The following is a 21,431-nucleotide window of genomic DNA, read 5'->3' on the forward strand; positions in this document are numbered from 1 at the left end:
AAGTACTGAACCTCTTACTCTTGCAAAGGTCAAGACTGTGCACTCACCAGGAGAACTAGTTACTACACTGGGAATACTTCTGAAGAAATCAATATTAAATCGGCACGGTACAAAGGCAAAAGCGGGGAGCACTCTCTGAGCATAGTGCACTGTTAGCACTGTGACACCTCTCCCCATGGGGGTGAAAAGATAAGAGTGCAGCTCTTTCTGTATGTTCCCTGCAGGGATATTATACAGGACACGCTCAAAGGCAGTACAGAAGAGATGTTGAAAGCAGGCTTTAAAATTTCACTCTGAATGTAGCCTCGGCACTAGCTATCATTACAGTTTAAGTTGACGGTACGTCTACAATGGGGGAGCCTTTCCTATGATGCTGACATGCAAAATACAACGATTTTTGAGTGTGTTGTGAATGAATGCATTCCAGCAGCTGAACAAAAGGTGAAAAACATAGCAGAAAGTGGTGAGGTAGACCTAGTGGCTGTTTAGAAAACAAACAATGATTAAAGGTGCTCTAAGCGATGTCACACGTTTTTTAGGCTACAACATTTTTTGTCACATACAGCAAACCTCTCCTCACTATCTGCGAGCTGCCTGTCCCCTGAACACACTGTAAAAAAAAAAACGCGGTCTCTGTAGACAGCCCACAGCTCCACAAACGCCAACAAAAACAAACTGTGCCAACCTGGACCACAAAAACATAACAAACAGTGTTCCAGCGTTCAGCCAATAACCAACAAGAATGATTTGGGGTGGGGGTTGGGGGTGGGGGGCTAGTTTCATTTTGTTTGAAAATACTTTTAACGTCAACAAGAATAACGTCACCCAACATCACTTAACTAAGGTCACTGCTCACACCACACATTTAGTATCCTGTAAGCCAAAAACCGTTATAATAGTAAATGGTTTTGTTTTTAATATCAACTGCCAAAACAAATATAAAGACTTGTTGCCTGTACAGCAAACTACCAAGACATTATGCATTGGGTGATAGCATTACACTAAAAAAAACACTGGACGGTTGGGTTTGCTATTTAAAAGTTTTGGTACAGGAAAAGTTACTTTGCCTCTAATCGTAAATATAATGATGGCAGTGTACCAGAAAGTTGGTTATACAACCACTTGCATCATCCGTAAATTGGAATAATGAAATCATTATTATTTTTTGCCCTATCGGGACAATATTTATACATAAATCTATGTCTGAGTAATATTCCGATGATTATTTCACATGACCTCTGATCATGAGATATGATGAAAAGAGATAAGGGTCATGGGTCACCATAATGAAAATACACATGAGGAAAAAGGCCATATTTTGGGCCGATTGGACATTTACTTTTTTGTCCTGCACCAGCAAGTACATGGATGTGCACGACATTGTCTCTTTCAGAACCAGTGTACCGGAAAGCACCAGGAAGAACTAAAACCACCGTTTACAGTATTGGTGTGTGGTTGGTGTTTAGTAGGCAGTGTGAGATAAATGCATGAACCAGTTTCTGAGAAACAGTTTGAGATATGAATGCTCTAAGTTTTTATATATTTTTTAAAGGATCAAATGTTCTGATATTGGTAATATGACTTTGAAAGTTGCGATCAGTATCCAAAACAATGTCAAGGTTTCTGATTTGTTCGCTGTATTTCAGAGACAGCGATGTCAGGTGTGAATAAATCACACACACTGAGATCTGAGTTTCTCAATCTTGTTTTATTTAGCCGTAAAAGGGGGGAACGACATGCAGCAAAGGGCCGAAGGTCAGAGTCGAACCCAGGCCCACTGCGACAAGGAGTAAACCTCTACACATGGGCGCCTGCTCTACCAACTGAGCTATCCGGGCACCCAAGTTTACTAGATTGTTAAAATTTTAACAGGACTGACATCATTAGAGCAAAGAGAAATGAAAACATAACATACTGTCACTTTCAGTTTATTTACTACATGGATAACAGCATTTGTAGATTGCACTGTTTACACACACACACACACACACACACACACACACACACACACACACACACACACACACACACACACACACACTTGTATGACAATAATGTATAATCAGACAGTATCTACAGATAAGATTATCTTGTAAATTTGTTCCTGCACCAGAATATCTTCTGACAAACAAACTTGGGTTGTAGTGGAAAATAACTCGAAAGTTAACTTTCATACCCTCTTTAAACCACACACACACACACACACACACACACACACACACTCATTGACACAACCACAACTAAACAAGTTCATTGACGTGGAGTGAGTTTCTCCTGTGTGCTATATTTGACAGCCATTTCAGTATAATGAGTGAAAATTACATCAGTATACTATTGTGTGAGAGGAAATTGATTAGTCTGCATGAGGATCAATTTCAATGTAGTTTTGCGACCAAACTAGAACTATAATATTCAAGAAAAGAACTGAAACTTAATATTCAACACCAGGCAAGTGTGGTAAAAATGAAATGACAGGCTGCATTTACTCTGCTAAGATAGCTGTAGAAAATCCAGCAACAATACAAAGGACACGCAAACACTTAGAAAACTGCAAAATTAATATCTGGATATTCTAGTCAGGCTGTCAAAAGACTTCATTTCAACACAATATATACCCCAATGAATATCCCTGTAATCATGATTTTTCCAATGAACTGACATTCACTATGAGAAATGTTTTTGAGTTTTCTATTTGATGTAATAAGCAGCTTTCATATACCGTACATCTGGTTTTCATCAGCAGAGTAAGACATGAAATGGGTTGTCTTGGAAACATTTGACATCTTTATAACAACACCTGGCACTTACACAGGCGTCTCACTTTGTCCAGTCTGCAACAGTGTCTAATTTAGGACATTCTCAGACCTCGGTATCAGTTCTCAGAAATCAGATGAAAGGCATCATTCCTTAGACCCCCAATGGACTTCAGGCCACAAAGCAAATCAGACCTCAGCTACCTCCTTACATGCCCTACACCGTCACCGTATGGTGCTGTTCGTTTGTTTTATTCTAAAGAAATTGGTCTAATTTGCAATCCCACATAGGCGTATTCTGCGGGGAGGCAGAGGTTACAACCCCAATAATTAAAACTGGGCCCTTTTTTTTGGGACGTTTTTGTTGCATTTTCAATCTCTTTGTAGCTTTCTACAACATTTGTGCCCCTTATTAATGTTTTTATTGCCTATTTTGGCATTTTTAGCACATTTTCAAAAAGTTTTGTTGCTTCTTTCATAGTTCCAGTTCCTTTTATCAGGGGTTTTTTTCCACAATTTTTTCCAATGTTTTTGTTGCTTTTCTCAATACATGCAGACTTGTCCAAAAATCTCCCTAGATTGTTGGAAACCCCCCCCCCCCAATGTTGAACCCGAAGTTACACCCTTGGAATCAGTTTTCAAAACTTAAGTGACTGATTGGGGCACCTAACACACTTTCAGGACCAGTACGTTAAAGTTCACAAAATAAATTGCTGTGAAATGGGACTAAACCAGTGTTTCTCAACGGGGGGGGGGGGGATGGGTACCGTTCAGAAGATGATGGGGGGCGTTGAAAACAATATTTTGGAAAGGGGGGTGTTGAGGTGCCAACCAAACCAAAGATTCACAATAACAATACATGTTTACACTTAAACTAGCCTACTAAAAAAATCTGCGGTCTGCAACATTAAAAGCTGCCAGTTTACAGCACTGCGACTGGACGAGACGGGTATCCTAACTCTTCTTCTCTTCTGTGCTTCTGTCAGCTTAGTTTGGCGCAGCTCTGTGCTGCCTTCATGGAAACGGGACGTCAGAGCATCATCTTAAATGAGCTCTGTACTACGTGAAGCTGCCTTCAGAAAAACAAAAAAGCAATCGCCGCGACGTCCTGTTGTATTCTTTAACCCCCCCCCCAATGCAGCACAAGTAGACTTTATATTTCACAGTAACAGTTTTTCGTCAGATTGTTTATAGAACACAACGTTTCCCCCTTGAGAAAAGATCTCATAATTACGAGATCCTGATCTTGTAATGAAGAAAAAAAGAAAAGGCGGCATATCTAGGGGACATTCTAAAACGCTTAACGTGAAAAAGCTTAACGTGGTTTAATGTACAGTGCCTTGCGAAAGTATTCGGCCCCCTTGAACGTTTCGACCTTTTGCCACATTTCAGGCCTCAAACATAAAGATATAAAACTGTAATTTTTTGTGAAGAATCAACAACAAGTGGGTCCCAATTATGAAGTGGAACGAAATTCATTGGCTATTTCAAACTTTTTTAACAAATAAAAAACTGAAAAAGTGGGCGTGCAAAATTATTCAGCCCCTTTACTTTCAGTGCAGCAAACTCTCTCCAGAAGTTCAGTGAGGATCTCTGAATGATCCAATGTTGACCTAAATGACTAATGATGATAAATAGAATCCAGCTGTGTGTAATCAAGTCTCCGTATAAATGCACCTGCTCTGTGATAGTCTCAGAGGTCCGTGTAAAGCGCAGAGAGCATCATGAAGAACAAGGAACACACCAGGCAGGTCCGAGATACTGTTGTGGAGAAGTTTAAAGCCGGATTGGATACAAAAGATTTCCCAAGCTTTAAACATCCCAAGGAGCACTGTGCAAGCGATAATATTGAAATGGAAGGAGTATCAGACCACTACAAATCTACGACCCCGCCGTCCCTCTAAACTTTCAGCTCATACAATGAGAAGACTGATCAGAGATGCAGCCAAGAGGCCCATGATCACTCTGGATGAACTGCAGAGATCTACAGCTGAGGCGGGAGACTCTGTCCATAGGACAACAATCAGTCGTATACTGCACAAATCTGGCCTTTATGGAAGAGTGGCAAGAAGAAAGCCATTTCTTAAAGATATCCATAAAAGTGTCGTTTAAAGTTTGCCAAAAGCCACCTGGGAGACACACCAAACATGTGGAAGAAGGTGCTGTGGTCAGATGAAACCAAAATCGAACTTTTGGCAACAATGCAAAACGTTATGTTTGGCGTAAAGGCAACACAGCTCATCACCCTGAACACACCATCCCCACTGTCAAACATGGTGGTGGCAGCATCATGGTTTGGGCCTGCTTTTCTTCAGCAGGGACAGGGAAGATGGTTAAAATTGATGGGAAGATGGATGGAGCCAAATACAGGACCATTCTGGAAGAAAACCTGATGGAGTCTGCAAAAGACCTGAGACTGGGACGGAGATTTGTCTTCCAACAAGACAATGATCCAAAACATAAAGCAAAATCTACAATGGAATGGTTCACAAATAAACATATCCAGGTGTTAGAATGGCCAAGTCAAAGTCCAGACCTGAATCCAATCGAGAATCTGTGGAAAGAACTGAAAACTGCTGTTCACGCACGCTCTCCATCCAACCTCACTGAGCTCGAGCTGTTTTGCAAGGAGGAATGGGCAAAAATGTCAGTCTCGATGTGCAAAACTGATAGAGACATACCCTAGCGACTTACAGCTGTAATCGCAGCAAAAGGGGCGCTACAAAGTAACTAACTTAGGGGGCTGAATAATTTTGCACGCCCAATATTTCAGTTTTTTATTTGTTTAAAAGGTTTGAAATATCCAATAAATTTCGTTCCACTTCATGATTGTGTCCCACTTGTTGTTGATTCTTCACAAACAATTACAGTTTTATATCTTTATGTTTGAGGCCTGAAATGTGGCAAAGGTTCGAAAAGTTCAAGGGGCCGAATACTTTTGCAAGGGCACTGTACCTAAACAACGATCAATCATCACCAAAATCCTCCATTAAGGGTAGCCTATTGTAAGGAAAAAGTCGCGGTGAAAAAGCGCGTGGTTTAATGTACAAACAACGATCAATCATCATATAGGAGAGGATTTTGGTGATGATTGATCGTTGTTTAGTACGATAAACTACGTTAAGCTTTTCACGTTAAGTTTTTCCTTACAATACCCTTAATTGAGCAGCATCGCTTTAGTGTCAGATAACGGCCATAATATTTTGACTTTGGGTTGAATTTTTGACAGTTTTAAGTGGGTATATGCAACAGATTCTCACGCAAACTCGTAAAATAAGGACGTTTGGTCAGGAGCCTTTCCCGTTCTTATTGACGCTAAAAGTCATGAGCAATATAGGAGAGGAATTTGGTGATGATTGATCGTTGTTGAGATACATTAAACCACGTTAAGCTTATCGGCATATCTAGTTTTCCTAGATATGCGCCTTCTAGGTGTTTAATATTATCTCATAATACGAGATCTTTTCTCGTAATTACGAGATAATAGGCCTATATTATTACGTAATCATTCATATTCAGGCCAATTAGCCTACATAATATTTGATGGGGGCGTTAGGGATCTGGATAATGGATAGGGGCGCTGGCACAAAAAGGTTGAAAAAAAAAAAAAAAAAAAAAAAAAAAAAATAACCACTGTGACTAAAAGATTCGGTTATACAAATCATCACAAAGATCTATCATACAGAAAAAACAGTATACAAACATTAAAATCATAGATTTGTCTTATATAGAGCAGAATGCATTGCCTTGTTCTAGGCATGCAGTTTATGACATGGAAAACAAGTCTGAGGGCAGCGTGCCACTTCCCTTTAAATCAAGGGTTAGACATGACATTTAATGACAATGTCTATTACACTGCTGGCTGATTAAAAAGCGGTAACACATTTGCTTGAAGGTATCTACTTAAAAGTGACATGACACTGTCACGAACACATGATTCTTCAACACTCAGTCACGAAACATTAACCCTAACCATAACTTGTCATGACAAAAACCAAATGACACTTACTAAAAGAAGCATTATGTCTTGTTTCTAATGTTTATGACCCGTTCATGACAGTGTCATGTCACTCTTATGTAGATACCTTCAAGTAAAGTGTAACAAAAAAACTTATAATACATGGCTATTTCATGGCTATTTTTTTCCCTAAATTGTTTACCCTCTCCACAAAAGTTTGTAGCACATTGTGACATATACTACAGAACGAAGAGGAGTAAGAATACTTTGCTACAAGGTTGTGCTTTTTGAATGCCTGTCTCTCTGTAAGATTGTATCTCAAGTTGTATGATGCATTTTACTAATATTTATTGAATAGGCCTTCATTTGGCTTGAAATAAGAAATTACATTTTGGTGACAGGAATTCTTATTCCCACAACAACACACTATAGGACGAACATAACATACAAAACAAGATAAAAGGCTGTGCCCACTAGAAAATACTTAAAAGGGAAACTATTATATAGCCTTTTCAAGTTAATACTTGTGCAGAGGAATCACGAGAAAGGTTCAAACTTCCTTTTAAAGAAATTAAATGGGAATCATGAAGTTGTTCTTCCTTGAAGTACAATACTATAAGGCAACAAAAACAAGTGTTTCCTGAATAAATGAATGTGAGCAACATAATAAAGAAAAACAGAAATGTTACCAGATTGATAGGGTTACATAAATATGTCTGTGCTGATAATATTTAACAATCAAAAGTTCAAATGAAACAGACCTCTGAACATGTATGAGGTTATGCACTTTTAAAAAGGACACAACACACACCAAATACAAAGAAAATACACAAAGGAAAAGGGAAAGCTAAACATTTGATACAAATTTGATGTACTTGTACTTTACTTGAGTCTTTTCTTTTCTTTTCATTCCACTTTCTACTTCTACTCCGCTACATTTTAGAGGGAAATATTGTACTTTTTACTCCACTACATTTAATCTGACATCTTTAGTTACTTTACAAATTAAGATTGTTGCACACAAAACACAAGTAGTTAATAAAATACAATGTTGTATTATAAATTAAACTACCAAACCATATAACGGCCTACCAGTCCAGCTGAAATGATTAGCCGATTAAACACAGAACTGTTTGGATGGATGGTTTCTAAAATGTAAAGATTTTTCTGCATTGAGTACTTTTACTTTTAATACTTTAAGTACATTTTCCTGATGATACTTACATACTTTCTTAAGTAACATTTTCAATGCAGGATTTTTACTTGTAACAGAATATATTTTTTACAGTACTTTTACTTGAAGTGCTCATATTATGCTCATTTTCAGGTTCATAATTGTATATAGAGGTTATATCAGAATAGGTTTACATGGTTTAATGTTCAGAAAACACCATATTTTTGTTGTACTTCACATTGCTGCAGCTCCCCTTTTCACCCTGTGTGTTGAGCTCTCTGTTTTAGCTACAGAGTGAGGCATCACACTTCTATTCCATCTTTGTTTGGAGTCACACGTGCAGTAGCTAGGTAAGGACTACTAGCCAGTCAGAAGCAGAGTATGAGGGTGTGCCACGCGCAGCTAGGCGGAGCATTATAACTTGTGTTACTAAGTGACGCTACGTTTTTCTCTGAAGTAAAGGCTGGACTACAATAGAGATTTTGGAGCAGTTTGTGAACAGTGTTTTCTGTTGGAGATGGTACGTCCCTTTGGGGTGGACTTTGGGCTTTTTTTTACTTTGTAAACCTATAACATGCACAAAAAAGATATATAACACAATAAATAAAAAAGGGAAAAAGCCAAAAGCATTACAATCATATCTGGCAAACATCAAATAGTCTGAGAGGCAGTGAGTCAAAACATAGGCACAATGATGGATTGCTTATTGAAGTTTAAAATGTACTGAGAACCCCAGGGTTCATGCAAAGTGATGGGGAGGATTTGTGAGAATGCTTGCTTGCTCCCTGGGGAACCCTGCTGTTGGAATTTGGAGTCCGATGAGCAAGTGAGTCTGGATAGACACCTCCTATCAGATAAATAAAAACAATCTTGTGCTATCTGCATAAAGGGGCTTTGGCAAGGATTTTGGTGCATCCAGGCCAGCTGTGTGGACAGATTTAGAAATATGAAAAGCTAAAAACATGGCATGACTAAACATAAAATGGTTGCTGCATTTAAGCATTTGATGGCATCAACTCTAAAGGGTCTTTGTCATGGAAAAAAACATCTCTTTTGTCCACATGAGCCAAAGTTTGTTGTCCTCTGTCGCTGTTGAACTCATGGTGGAGGGTCAGGCCCGTGCCTGTGACCAATCAGTGTGCGCGTGGTGAGTTTCCTTAATGTGCACAAGCTACATGTTTCAGTGCACTTCCCCCTTTATATTTTGTTTACCTTCTTTTTTTATCTCCCCAAATGTCTTGCACCTTTGTAATCTCTTCTCGCTCCTGCATTACATTTGGATTTCACTCTTTTCTCAACATTTCTTTGACTAAGGACCCCGAGTTAGATTTCAGATAAATTCTTCAGTGACAAATAAATGGTCTTTTCTTCCACGCTGCTATCTTGTTACTGCTTTTTCTCTCTTCCCTGTTCCTTTTTAATATCTGTCATCTCACTGCTGCCCTTGGTAGTCTCAAGAGAAAACCAGATGAAACCCTATTCACCGCAAGGATTTTTTAAACATTTATACCTCTACACCTCTGTTCGGCCTGGCTGCCTGTTCTGTCTCATTACCTTGATTACCTTGATCACTCCTGCCTGTCTTTCTCTCTCTCATTCTGACCTTGTATTTAGTATTTATCTACTATTTTTCTTTTGTCCATCTGACGGCATTGCCGCCAGCATCACTGTCGTCACTGTCTTTATTCCATCTTTTTGTCTTTCCCACCTTTTGATTTATCCTGTCTCTCCCCCCTTGTTATTTCTCGCTGTCTTTCTCACCTCTCTAACGCTCCTTCCTTTCTCTTCAGAGAGTCTGGCAGTCACTGAAAGTCACACATCATCACGTCTGCCGTTCGCAATTAGTGTTTTTTTGTAGTCATGCTAGTAAAGCTATTGTTGAATGTGAGAGTGTGGGAGTTAAAAACAGCTGGTTTGGAAATAATCCACACCTTTCAAAGCTGCTGTGATCATATGCACAGTCGAGTTCACTCAGGTAGAAGTTTACACCTTTATAGTACCTTCTTTTTTCACTTTAAATGTGAGTTCCTTTTCAAAACAACTCTCTCCCTCAATACGTTTGCATTAATCCATATAATCACACATGCACGCACATACTGTTGAGCTGCATGAACGTTGCGCTGTATCCTAAAAATTCTAGGAGACAGAGTCACAGCTTCCTTGAAATGATATTGGAAAAAAAAGGCAGACTGGCCGTAGGAGTAAATGAGCGTACAGCTGTACTGACTTGTACAGTTAGTAGCGAGGTTCTGCTCTTAAAAAAAAAAGCTCCACAAATGAGATTGTGAGAGATTGTGCAAAAGTGCAATAAACCTGGCCGAAAAGCTATACTGACCAGACCCCAGCAGCTACATTATATCAGATGGATGCCAATGGTATTTATATATATAATATGCTATAATGCTATATATATATATATATATATATATATATATATATATATATATATATATATATATATATAATGCTATATAATAAGAAATGAGAACAGGAGGTGTGTGCATTGTGGAGGATTGTGGAGTGATGAGATGTGTGGTGGCAGCAAGGTAGCCATGCATGGACAATAGAATGACAGCTGAGGAACAAGTCAGTCAGTCTATTCCATTATCTCAGCTGGGTCCTGTCAAAAATGTAGGTAGTGTGCTTCTTATTTCCAAACAATCTTTTTTTTCCATTCTGCTTATTTCCATTTAAATGAGCTGTTTGTATTTCTGTACTGCAATTTTTGTTTCGTTCAACATGCAAAATGATTGTAATCATTAAACTTGTTTTTCCAGAGAATTGATTGGATCAAGCCGGCCTGTAGTCCTCTGCAGTAAACTTTGGCACATCTCGTGTTTTTTTTTGTTTTGTTTCTTCTCTCAAAGTTTAATCTAAAGTGTAAACATTTGTGTCTATGAGAGAGGACAAGTTATCAGTAAAGTGCTGTCCCCCAGTGGTAAGACCCTTAAATAGCACTTAGAGATAGCACAAAAACAAGTATAGGCAAAATGTTAGTTTTGTCTACATCCTGGCACATCTTTTAATCAAAAATCTGCTTCACTCTTCAGTTATGCTACCTTGCCCATATTATTGCTGATGTGTAGGCACATTTCCTGATCAAGGAAATGTGAAATTGAAGCACTGCCTGGTCTTTCAGCTGATTTGCATGAAGTATTTAAAGGGGTGGTAAAATACAAAATCGATTTTACCTTGTCATAGTTGAATAACGACAGTTTGGTGGGTAAATAGGACATACATAGAACCTCAAAATTCCATTGACACCTCTTTCCTCTGCAAATCTCACAATTTGAAACTGCTGAAAACGGGCAAATCTCAACAAAGCTAATAGTTGACATCAACTCCTCAACTCCTACCTTATTTGGCTCTACTTTCTATCTTTGTAATGCCCCAAAATTTACATACACCACTGACCTGAGATCAGAAGTCTTCTTAATTTTGGTCGCACAGATCTCAGAAATTTTATACATCGTTCGTCTGTTATATCATTACTCAATTCACTTCTGAGACTTTTTTATGGGAGAAATAAACTATGTAGATGTCAGATGGTTTCCCCTGATTCACCACTGGAGGGTAGAAATTACATCTTTTTAAAAAACCTTAAGACCATCTTGTACCTCTCTTGCACCTTGTCTCATGTTAAGCACCTCTCCTGACCAATTTCAACCTGAAAAGAATATGTAAATCAATAGCAGAGATGCAGTACCTGTTCTGTGTGCCAGCCTGCCTCGCGTTCCCCAGAGGGGTTGAAATCAATAAGGTAAAATGGAGCTTTCAGCATTCTCACAGTGTTGAAATCAATGGACCCTGACAGCACTGAAGATTAATGAGGGGAGCTTCTGCTGAACAAGCAAGACGACTCCCAAAACATATGTAGCCATGTTCAACGTACATAGCTGTACATGGCTCTGATCACGGGCCGAACAGCAGTGAGTTATCGCGGGCATTTTAATATCAGGGATACCCACCTACACCATCTACACCATCTAACAGAAAAAAGGAGCAGTCAAACATTTAAAATCACAATACTTGTATTTCTTTATTGAAATATAATCGACCCCTGAGGCTAGATTTTTTTTAAAAAAGGCCCGTTTGTTTGTGCCTCGTCTAGCTCCTCAGTCTGACACAGCCAGTTAGAACACAACAGACCTGTCCAACAACACACATTACACAACTGGTGTGACAACTCCAGATTTTGCTTTTTGTAATCCAGATCTAAAGTTGCACGGCCCTTGCTGCAACATACTGACGTTTAAGGACATACACGACTCAAATCAATTGCATTACTTCAACAATACTTGGTGTCCATTTGAAAAACAACGCTACCTCTCCAATTAATGAAAGTGCTCAATTTACTGCACATACAGTATATAATCCAGGGTCAAATCATTGGTACATTATATTCACTTTCAGCATTTGTATTTGGTCTGCCTGAAATGTGAAGACGGTGCAATAAATCAGCAGGTTTCTTTGTACCAGCGGGAATGATTCATTTAAGAAAGGTAACTTTCTCATTTCAAACTGTCTTTTGGACCTTAAACCAAAAAGTTAAATAGTTTTCTAGTCAACTAGAAGACACATGCCTAGTCCATGAGCTCAGTCTGCTTTAGGGAATTGTGTGACCTTTTTTGGAAATACGCTTTTTTCACTTTCTTGCCGAGAGTTAGATGAGAAAATCAATACCGCTAATGTATATCCACTAAATATAAAGTGAGCACGCATGCTGGTTAGCTTAGCTTAGCGTTCTAACTTTGGAGGTGTCGGTTGGCTGATTTTGTTTCCAATCAGACAGAGCCAGACTAGCTGTTGCCTTCTGTTTCCAGACTTTAACACTGAGATAAGAACGACTGCTCGCTTGTAGCTTAATGTTTAGTAATGTACCGATGTAACTTTCGGCAAGAAAGTAAATAAGCATATTTCCCAAAATGTCAAACTATTCCTTTTAAGAAATTTCACATTGAACAAAGAAACATTTAAAAGTTACAAATTGGACGACAAATTTTCCTTAAGTCATTACATTTCCTCTTGTGAGGCCATCCACCTGAGCTCCAGTAAAGAAGATGTCCTCACGCTGGTTTCAGCGCAGGACCAAACTCCGTTTCTTTATCTTGGTCCACATCACAAGTCTCTTCATATGAGGGCTCAAAGGTAAAAGACCTCCGACCCATTGAGAGAAATAAAGGGGGGGGGGGGCTTTTTGTCCAGGTCTGGGACACGCTGAGGTAACAGACAGTAATAAATTATTCAGTTGTTTTAAAAAAAAAAAAAAAAGACTTTGCAAGAATAATATCAATAATTCATATCAATATTACAAAATGGTATCAAACATACATGATGCAACATTTTCATCAAACACCTTCACTTTTATTTTACTTTTTTTTTTTTTTTTTCACTTTACTTTTTTTTTCCCCTTCCCCAAGATCCAGAGTCTGTTGCTTCATCATTGCTCAATGATCAGTACTTCAATGTTTCCTGTCCTTCTCTGGAAACTCGTTGTGAAGTCCCTTTAACAGTAGATGTAGATTAATACCGATTTCCTTCTGTTGCTGAGGTTGATTTTCCACTTTCATGCTGAGGTGAACTTGTATGCCATTCAATAGCTTTAGTTTTTTTCATAACCAACCTCCTTAATTTAAAGCTTTAGTGCGTAACTTTTTGATATTAATGAACGTCCGTTACATTCAAGCCATTGCCAAATGAGTTGCTACGAAGCTGATTAAGACTATCAGCGCCACACAACTCTCTCTGCATTTCTCAGTATGTGAAGATAATGACCTCTTCTGAAGAGTCCATCATGTATGTTTTTTTTAACCCTCCGTGTCCTCCTTGGCTACTAGCATCTGCGTGGAGGAGGGGCGGGGGGGCGCGTGCGTGATCACGGAAGGCTTGTATCATGTGGAGGCGCCGACAGTTTTATTGTCATTACTTAGAATTCCTCATGAGGGCGACAGAAACTACGCACTATAGCTTTAAAACCAAGTCACATGGAACGTTTCTTTCAACACCTTTTTGAATGATTAAATTCCAAATGATTTAATCTCAGTCACAATCATCGCCAAGGCAACAGGCATACACAGGCACGCAGGGCTACAACGCTAATTGCCCATTTGCTCGTTTTGTTTTTCGATTTTACATTCAAAATCGTTTTTGACCGTGCCTTTCATTTCATTTCACTTACAGGTTTGAACAGAAAACAACATGCCAATAGGAAAGTGAGAAATTGTATTAAAAGTGCAAAAATGTATTCCTCCAAGAGACGGTATTCACCCAGACAAAACAAAGTTGTCCACCGAAGCTTTAGTGCGTTAACAGTACAAGCCATTTCATAGGTTATTATTAAATTGTACATTCCTATCCACCTCACGACTACAGACATGAATATACTGAATGTGTTGTTGCTTCGAGTGTGTGGTTTTCCTCCAACTAAACTTAGTCTGTAGCTAAGTTGACATGGCTTTAAGCCCTAGGAGCATCCCACTGCCTGCTTCAGACAGGCATGCTAACTCGGATGTATTCCCACGGTTACAGTATGTATCCCCAAACTAAAAGGAGTGTTCTCCTCTACGGAGCACGATTCAATTATCCTGAATTCAGCGCTGCGGTCTGAAAAAGCCCCTAGATTTAAAATAAAGTGACATCACATTATTTTGGTTAGTGGCCAGTGCAAATCAGCTTCTCCAGGCTGCTTCAGATCTGAAGACATGAAGCGCTCATTATCCCTTGTCTATTCTATTTCATTCATTATTTCCTACAGATCCTTTTGTAAAACAGCATTGAATTTGTTTAACATTGCCACGCATAATTAGATTTTTTTTTTTTATATATCACAAATATAATTGTAATTTTCTATATTTTGTTTTTAGATACAAAAACATGGAACGTAACTTGTTTTTGAAGACAATCTGTTAAGACTAAAAAAGACAAAGGAAATATCAGGGCTATTGTCCATACAGTACTGATGAAGACTGCACCCATCATGCCATTGACAGTGACAAAGAGGCAACCTAAAAAAACTAAATTATTGATGCAAAGTGGCACTGATATACTGTGTCTTTATGGTGGGAAAATGATCCTTTTATAAAAAAAATAATAATAAAAAAAACATGGCCGCTGACACATCAGTGTTGGAATAAACCCTGTTATGTTTACATTAAAGTGTAACCACATACACCGACCGACCTTACTCTCCTTTACAATTATAATATTTAAAACACGTATTCAACAAGCTGATATGACCATAGCGCTCACCTGTCAACCGATATGACACATTTTCTCAGCATCCCATCACTTCTCTTTCTCTCGCATGCTACGACACGTCCTTCTGTCCTCTCTGAACTGACATTTCAAAAAAAAACACGGCATTACAACACCACAAAGTTCACGCTACACTCACAGAACTCGCAGTTCACTCATCGACAACACCACGCAACTTCTATTTCCACTATACCAAAAAAAAAAAAAAGAATCATTAATCACAACTCTCACATTCATCTGCCATGCCCTTATGATGTCCACTCTATACGGGTGCTTTTCTTCCAGAAAAGTTGTGGGAGTGTGAGGACAGAAAGGTGATGACCAGCAGGTTTATGGCAGTTACTCCATGAGAAACGTCCTCCCTTTGTCCTTCCTTTTGCAAGAAGACAAAAGTTCCATCCAAATATCAAGGTGATTCTGAGCTCTGGCTCCCCCCCCCCCCAGAGTCTGTCATCTAGTGCCACGCTTGAAATGACATTAAAAAAAAATGACACTTAACTGAGAAACAGTTCAGCGACACGGTAGTTCTGTTTTGAAAAGAGATGGGAGGGATCTATAGACCTTTGAAAGGGACCATAAGATGAGGAGAGGGAGCACATTACTCATTCCAAGGCTTTGTGAAGGGTGAGGGGACATCAGTCAGATTCACTTTGCCTTCCGCCCCCCTGGATCCATCCAGTAATTCATGGTCAACCCCCCGCCCCCCCTCCCCTCCCTTTTGTGCTCCAGTAGTTAACAGCTGCTGGGGAGTTCCCTGACATCCAAAAAGGTATGTGGGTGTGTATATGTGTATGTTCACGAATGATAAGACAGGACGAGGGAGGTCACAATATGGCGCAGTGGAACCTGTGGGAACCCGCTGAACGTTCTGCTCTCCATTTCATCTTCTTTTTCTTCTTCTGGTTTCGTTCTGGCACCTGTTGTCTGTGGGTGTGGAGAAAAGAAAAAAGAAAAAAAAACATGTTCTACAAAAAGATCTGAACTCAGGATCAATTCACCAGCATTTTGTGACATCTAACAATACGATTATCCGACTATATAGTTTCAATTTTGGCTCATAATATTTATTTTTATCCATCATACAAGAGGAGTTCATTCAAATCAGTGGTTATTTTTAAAGTGAAAACTAGTACTAAAGGAATAATCCAACTTTCTAGGAAATAGGCTTATTTATTGTGTTGACAAGAAGATTTATTCCACCCTCTAAAGTCTGTACAGTAAATATAAAGCTACTGACAGCAGTCAGTTAGCTTAGCACAAAGGTCATAACATACGCCTACAGGCACCTATTAAGGTCACTAATTAACATGTTATATGTGATCTGTTTTAATCTTTTAACATTGTGGGTTGTGATTATAGCACAGCTAAGGGGCGTTGTTCGGCCCGACGCAGACAATAAAATAGTCCTTCCTGTGCTGGCCGACTGAGGCGGTTGCTGTGGAATATAGTTGCTAGCATATTTATTTTTTCATCACAGGCTAACGTTATATTGATTACATATTTTACTATTTACTTGCATTCATTTATGAAATGGTTAGCTCAAATAAAGCAATCTGATTGGTTCATAGCCGTGATATAATAACCACATACAACGATTATGATTCAAATTTGTTTGCACAATAAGTATCACGACGCATCTGAAAAAAGACCAACTGATACAAAGTAGCCCAACCAAGTTAGCTAGTAGGCCTAAAAGACGCAACAAATTCTGATTTCTATGCCACGGTCAGAAACCGTAAATGGTGAGATCTATGGCCTGAGCAGCTACGTTTGTTTCCGTGCTGGACTTAACCCTTAGATTAATGACCCAGCGCTCAGTCCATCCTGGCGTCTACTCAAAGACACAGAGTTTACAACGTGCAACAATGTATTCATCGGCGTTGTGAAAACACTGAGAAAGAAGGGACTGGACGTGACAGTTCCATCATGCGTCAATATCAAAAGATGACTTAAACTCAATAAAGAAGGTGCTTGATCCCAACACCCCGGAGGGGCTAGTGAACAAAGTGTGGTTTGATGTTCAACTTCAGGGGAAAGGAAGACAATCGGCAGCTACGCCAAATCACCATCAAAAGAGACAAAAACAGGCTTAAGTATGCAACGCTGGCCTTCAACGAGCATACAAAGAATGACAACAACACACTGGAGAAGAATAAAGAGACTTATGTATGAACAGCCTTTCTCAGTGTTTTCACAACGCCGATGAATACATTGTTGCACGTTGTAAACTCTGTGTCTTTGAGGAGACACAAGGATGACATTCTTTTCTGGAGATGGGCACTCCAAAATCCTCTCCTCCATCGTCAGGCCACCCAAGAGATCCAAGTTCACCTTCAATGTTTCCATTTTCTAATGGCTTTTAGGCCTACTAGATAACTAGGTTAGGCTACTTTGTATCACTTTGTCTTTTTTCAGATGCGGAGTGATTCTTATTGTGCAAAGGAATTCAAAAATCATAGTTGTAGGTGGTTATTATATCACGGCTACGAACCAATCAGATTGCTTAATTTGAGCGACCAGTTTTATAACACAATTAGTAAGTCATATGAAGCTTAGAGCCATAAATAGTACGTGTCACCTCTTAGAGATTTTAAATTAAACATGTTATAGGTGAGTTTCAAGGCAGACTTGTTTTCATGCACTTTCTGCATGAACTGCTAATGCATCAGTCAGAAAAAAGCACAACCTGTCTTTATCCACCCCCTGTATGACTGGCTTTCTACAGTCTCACCACAAGAGGGCAGTGTTGATTTATCAATCAACTCCACTTGCTTTTCTTTCTTTTTTTTATAATGGACCAAAACGGAGAAGATTCCTCATGAGTCCATAACCGACCTGACATGTGGACAATGAAAACTTTCCCTTTCTTTTTACAAACACAAAGGTACAGCTGTGTAATAGGGTATCTGAGTATAGGGCCTAAACCATGGTGGCATGCCTACTTGTTGCTTATTGGTCCTTGCAACAAGAGAAGGCCTTAAAACAGACTATGACCACATTCAAAACATGGACACAAATGAAATTCTTCTGAAATTGCATGTGTCAAGACAGGAAATAGCTCTGGGCTTTTTTCTTTCCACTTCTTACTAAACATACTTCCACTGCCCTTACATAACACCCTCTCTGTGCCACTAACACTAAAGAAGGGAAATAAACACTAAGGGGAAAAGGGTGACACACTTTGAGTGGAGACAATTTTATTAGATGGAATGGCTGTATTTTAGTCTGTAAACAATAGATTCTTAAGGGCCAATCAATACTGTCCTCAAGCAGTTTGACAGCTGTTATTGCAAGTTAACCTGTTTTTGTATGCAAAGATCTCACAGTCTTCATCTCATGAAAATAAGAGAATAAACAGAAGTGAACCTGGAGTTACCTTATAACACGAACCAGCTCGTGAAAGGCTTTGTCCACATTCATTGGAGGATCCTTGGCACTGGTTTCAATATAAGTTATCTGAAGAAGCAAGCAGACATATTCCAAATCTAAGCGTAAGAGGTATTCAAGTGGTATTAATTGTTCACTAAAATGCAAAATAACCAATTTAGTTGAATAACTACATACTGGTATATTGTATAATGTATAGCAATACACCACATAGGGAGACCTATGATTTGCATTTAGCCATTACAATGAAAAGCCCTCAAATGCTACACGGTTAAGAAACAATAAGGGTCACAATTACAAGTTGCCTGATGACCTGAAACCAGTAGAAAGGCACATGAAGACAGAGAAGGACCGTTGTATCAGTGAAAACACCAATTAAAAACATAACTCAAATCTCACCACAGAGACAAAGACTGGAGACAAATGTTCGCTCGCACATGCCAAGCAGTCAAGGAAATGACAGTGATGAATCAGCTGTCTTTGATGCTAGTCAGTGGGGGAAAACAGTGCTGTACATATTGACCAGGCTGAACATGATCACTTCAAAACTGCTTAATTAAAAAGGGACCATTGAATGCAAAATAGAAAGAAAAATCAAGGCGTCACATCCCTGGAATTAGCCGACTCTGTGCCAGAGTGAGTTGTCAATTCCCCTGAATCCCTCTGGACAAAACTCACTTAACTACACAAGTTCTCCCTGATCAGTTAAATCAGTGAATTCGCAGATTACAGTAACAACAGCTTTCTGGCTTTATGCTGTGTTCAAGGTATGACAGAGGTAAAAATAAAAAAAATAAAAATGACCTGCAAATTCTAATGTGGAGCCAAATGTTTTCACATGAAGACCGCATTTTAAAATGTAGACAGCTTAATGTAGATATAGTCGTCCGTATCATCAAGGTGTTCTTTTTGTTAGCTATAAATGGGTGACAATAGTCTACTGTGCAGCTGTGGAAACCAAATTAACCTTTTGGTGTTAATTCCATTGAGTTTTATTTAGATTTTGTATTGAATTATTTCAGATACAAGGACACAACTCTGCGAGCAATGAGCTTTCCTCTCACTGTTGCTTCAGAAATGCCTTCGTTGTCTTTAGTCTCTGTAGTGCACACAGGCTCATGTGAAAACTCTTGTAAGAAATCCAATTAAAGATATGAAATCAGTTTACTGCAAAAAAAAGCCTACGATGAGGTCCACCACTTACATTATGTTTTGCAGCCATCTCTTGGCCCTGGTCAGCGGTGACCTTTCTCAGATGGACCAAGTCCACTTTGTTTGCCACCAGCACCATGGGGAAGGCCTCCCTGAGAGGGAAAGGACACACACACACACACATACACACACACACACACACACACACAAGAACTCAATAATGCATATCCAAAAACACTTGCACTGGTTTCAAAGAGTGATTAAAAGTGACTGATGGTCTAAAGACTTTTCGAAAGACCTGTTAGGTTTACATTTAGATTAGAAAGATCACATGCTTCACACATTGCCTGAGAGGGGTCTTAGATTTCTCTAACATTCAAATCTTGCAGAAAAAAAAGAGCTACAGCAGAGCACCACTAAATATGGACATTCAGCTCAGTTCCAGTTTCTACTTTTGTTTCATCTCAAGCTCAGTTTTATTGCCTATTTTCAGTCAATGTCAGAGAACAGTTGTATTTCTTCTCTCACAACTGACATTCACAGAACAAAGGATTAGAACGTTGCAAACAAATTTGATGTTCTGCCCAACTCGTCTGCAGCTTAAAGAAAGTGAAGCAGGGGCCAGATCTCGATCCAAATATCTATTGGTTACAACAGTTTGGACAAAAACCTATTAACCACAAGAATGGAATTCAAAAAGGGCAAACAACATTAGTGGTCAGAAGTAAACAAATCCCCAGTTTTTCATATTGTAAACGTCTACTACATCTGACAGAGCTACTTCCTCTTTTGGCAACTTTGGCTTCCGGGTACAGCAAGCTTTGACTTACTAAATTTACCATTTTAGTTGCACACACAGATTTTCAATGCAATGGTTGATGTATTAGGCATTTGGGTGCATTCTCTTATGTTTTCACTTCCAAATAATTGCAAATATTGTTCTTTATAAGTGGAAGTATTCTCCAGGCATTCTGTGATTTGATTTCCAGCAGTGTAAATGAGGGGTTTGCATTAAATCATAACATAATTTAAAAGTCACTGAACATGAGTTTTGTATATACAGTAGGAATGCCCTAATCATTACCAAATCATCCATTGTCCTTCGTTATGTTTGTGCATGGAACAAAAGTGGTTTCTGCTATGCATTGCTAAGCTGAGCTGTTGTGACCCACCTGTCTTTGACCCGTAGTATGAGCTGATGGAATCGGTCGACATGTTCAAAGCTGGCTTTGTCGGTCACAGAGAAGACGATAAGGAAGCCATCTCCTGTCCTCATATACTGCTCCCTCATCGCACTGAACTCCTCCTGGCCGGCTGTGTCCAGCACTGCCAAGGTGTAGAGTACACAAGCTTGTATTACTTTACATGGAAGGGTGTCTCTTATACTGACTTTTTTAGTGTACTGTACTTCATATCTTGTCTAAGTAAGTAAGTAAGTATACAATTTTGACTACCTTTCCTACTAAATATACAGACAATAAATATGTTGTAGGTTGTTTAAAAGGTGCTCTAAGTGATGGGACGCGTTTTTTAGGCTACAAATGTTTTTGTCACATACTGTAAACATCTCCTCACTATCCGCTAGCTGCCTGTCCCCTGAACACACTGTAAAAAAACGCGGCCTCTGTAGACAGCCCAGGCTCCACAAACAAACTGCGCCAACCAGGGTGGTATTTCAGGTAGAAGGTTTAACAAACTCTGAGTCTAACCCTGATGTCAGAGTTGATTTACCCTGAGGTGGGAAACTCTGAGT

The 21,431-nt window shown here is 39.1% G+C and overlaps 1 protein-coding gene across 2 annotated transcripts in view; it reads right to left on the reverse strand.

Moving 5' to 3' along the window:
• Positions 1 to 14,093: 14,093 nt before the first annotated feature.
• Positions 14,094 to 21,431, reverse strand: part of mrasa (muscle RAS oncogene homolog a) — a 28,957-nt gene continuing 21,619 nt past the window's right edge. For both annotated transcript variants that reach the window (XM_039818573.1, XM_039818572.1), the window contains exons 3-6: positions 20,851 to 21,004; positions 19,731 to 19,830; positions 18,516 to 18,595; positions 14,094 to 16,063 (exon numbers count right to left, since the gene is read on the reverse strand). In XM_039818573.1, the coding sequence (XP_039674507.1) occupies positions 15,964 to 16,063; positions 18,516 to 18,595; positions 19,731 to 19,830; positions 20,851 to 21,004 (434 nt within the window). In that variant the 3' untranslated portion in view covers positions 14,094 to 15,963. The remainder of the gene's footprint in view (positions 16,064 to 18,515; positions 18,596 to 19,730; positions 19,831 to 20,850; positions 21,005 to 21,431) is intronic.

The sequence above is a fragment of the Perca fluviatilis genome, chromosome 12, assembly GCF_010015445.1.
Source record: "Perca fluviatilis chromosome 12, GENO_Pfluv_1.0, whole genome shotgun sequence".
Lineage (NCBI taxonomy): Eukaryota > Metazoa > Chordata > Actinopteri > Perciformes > Percidae > Perca > Perca fluviatilis.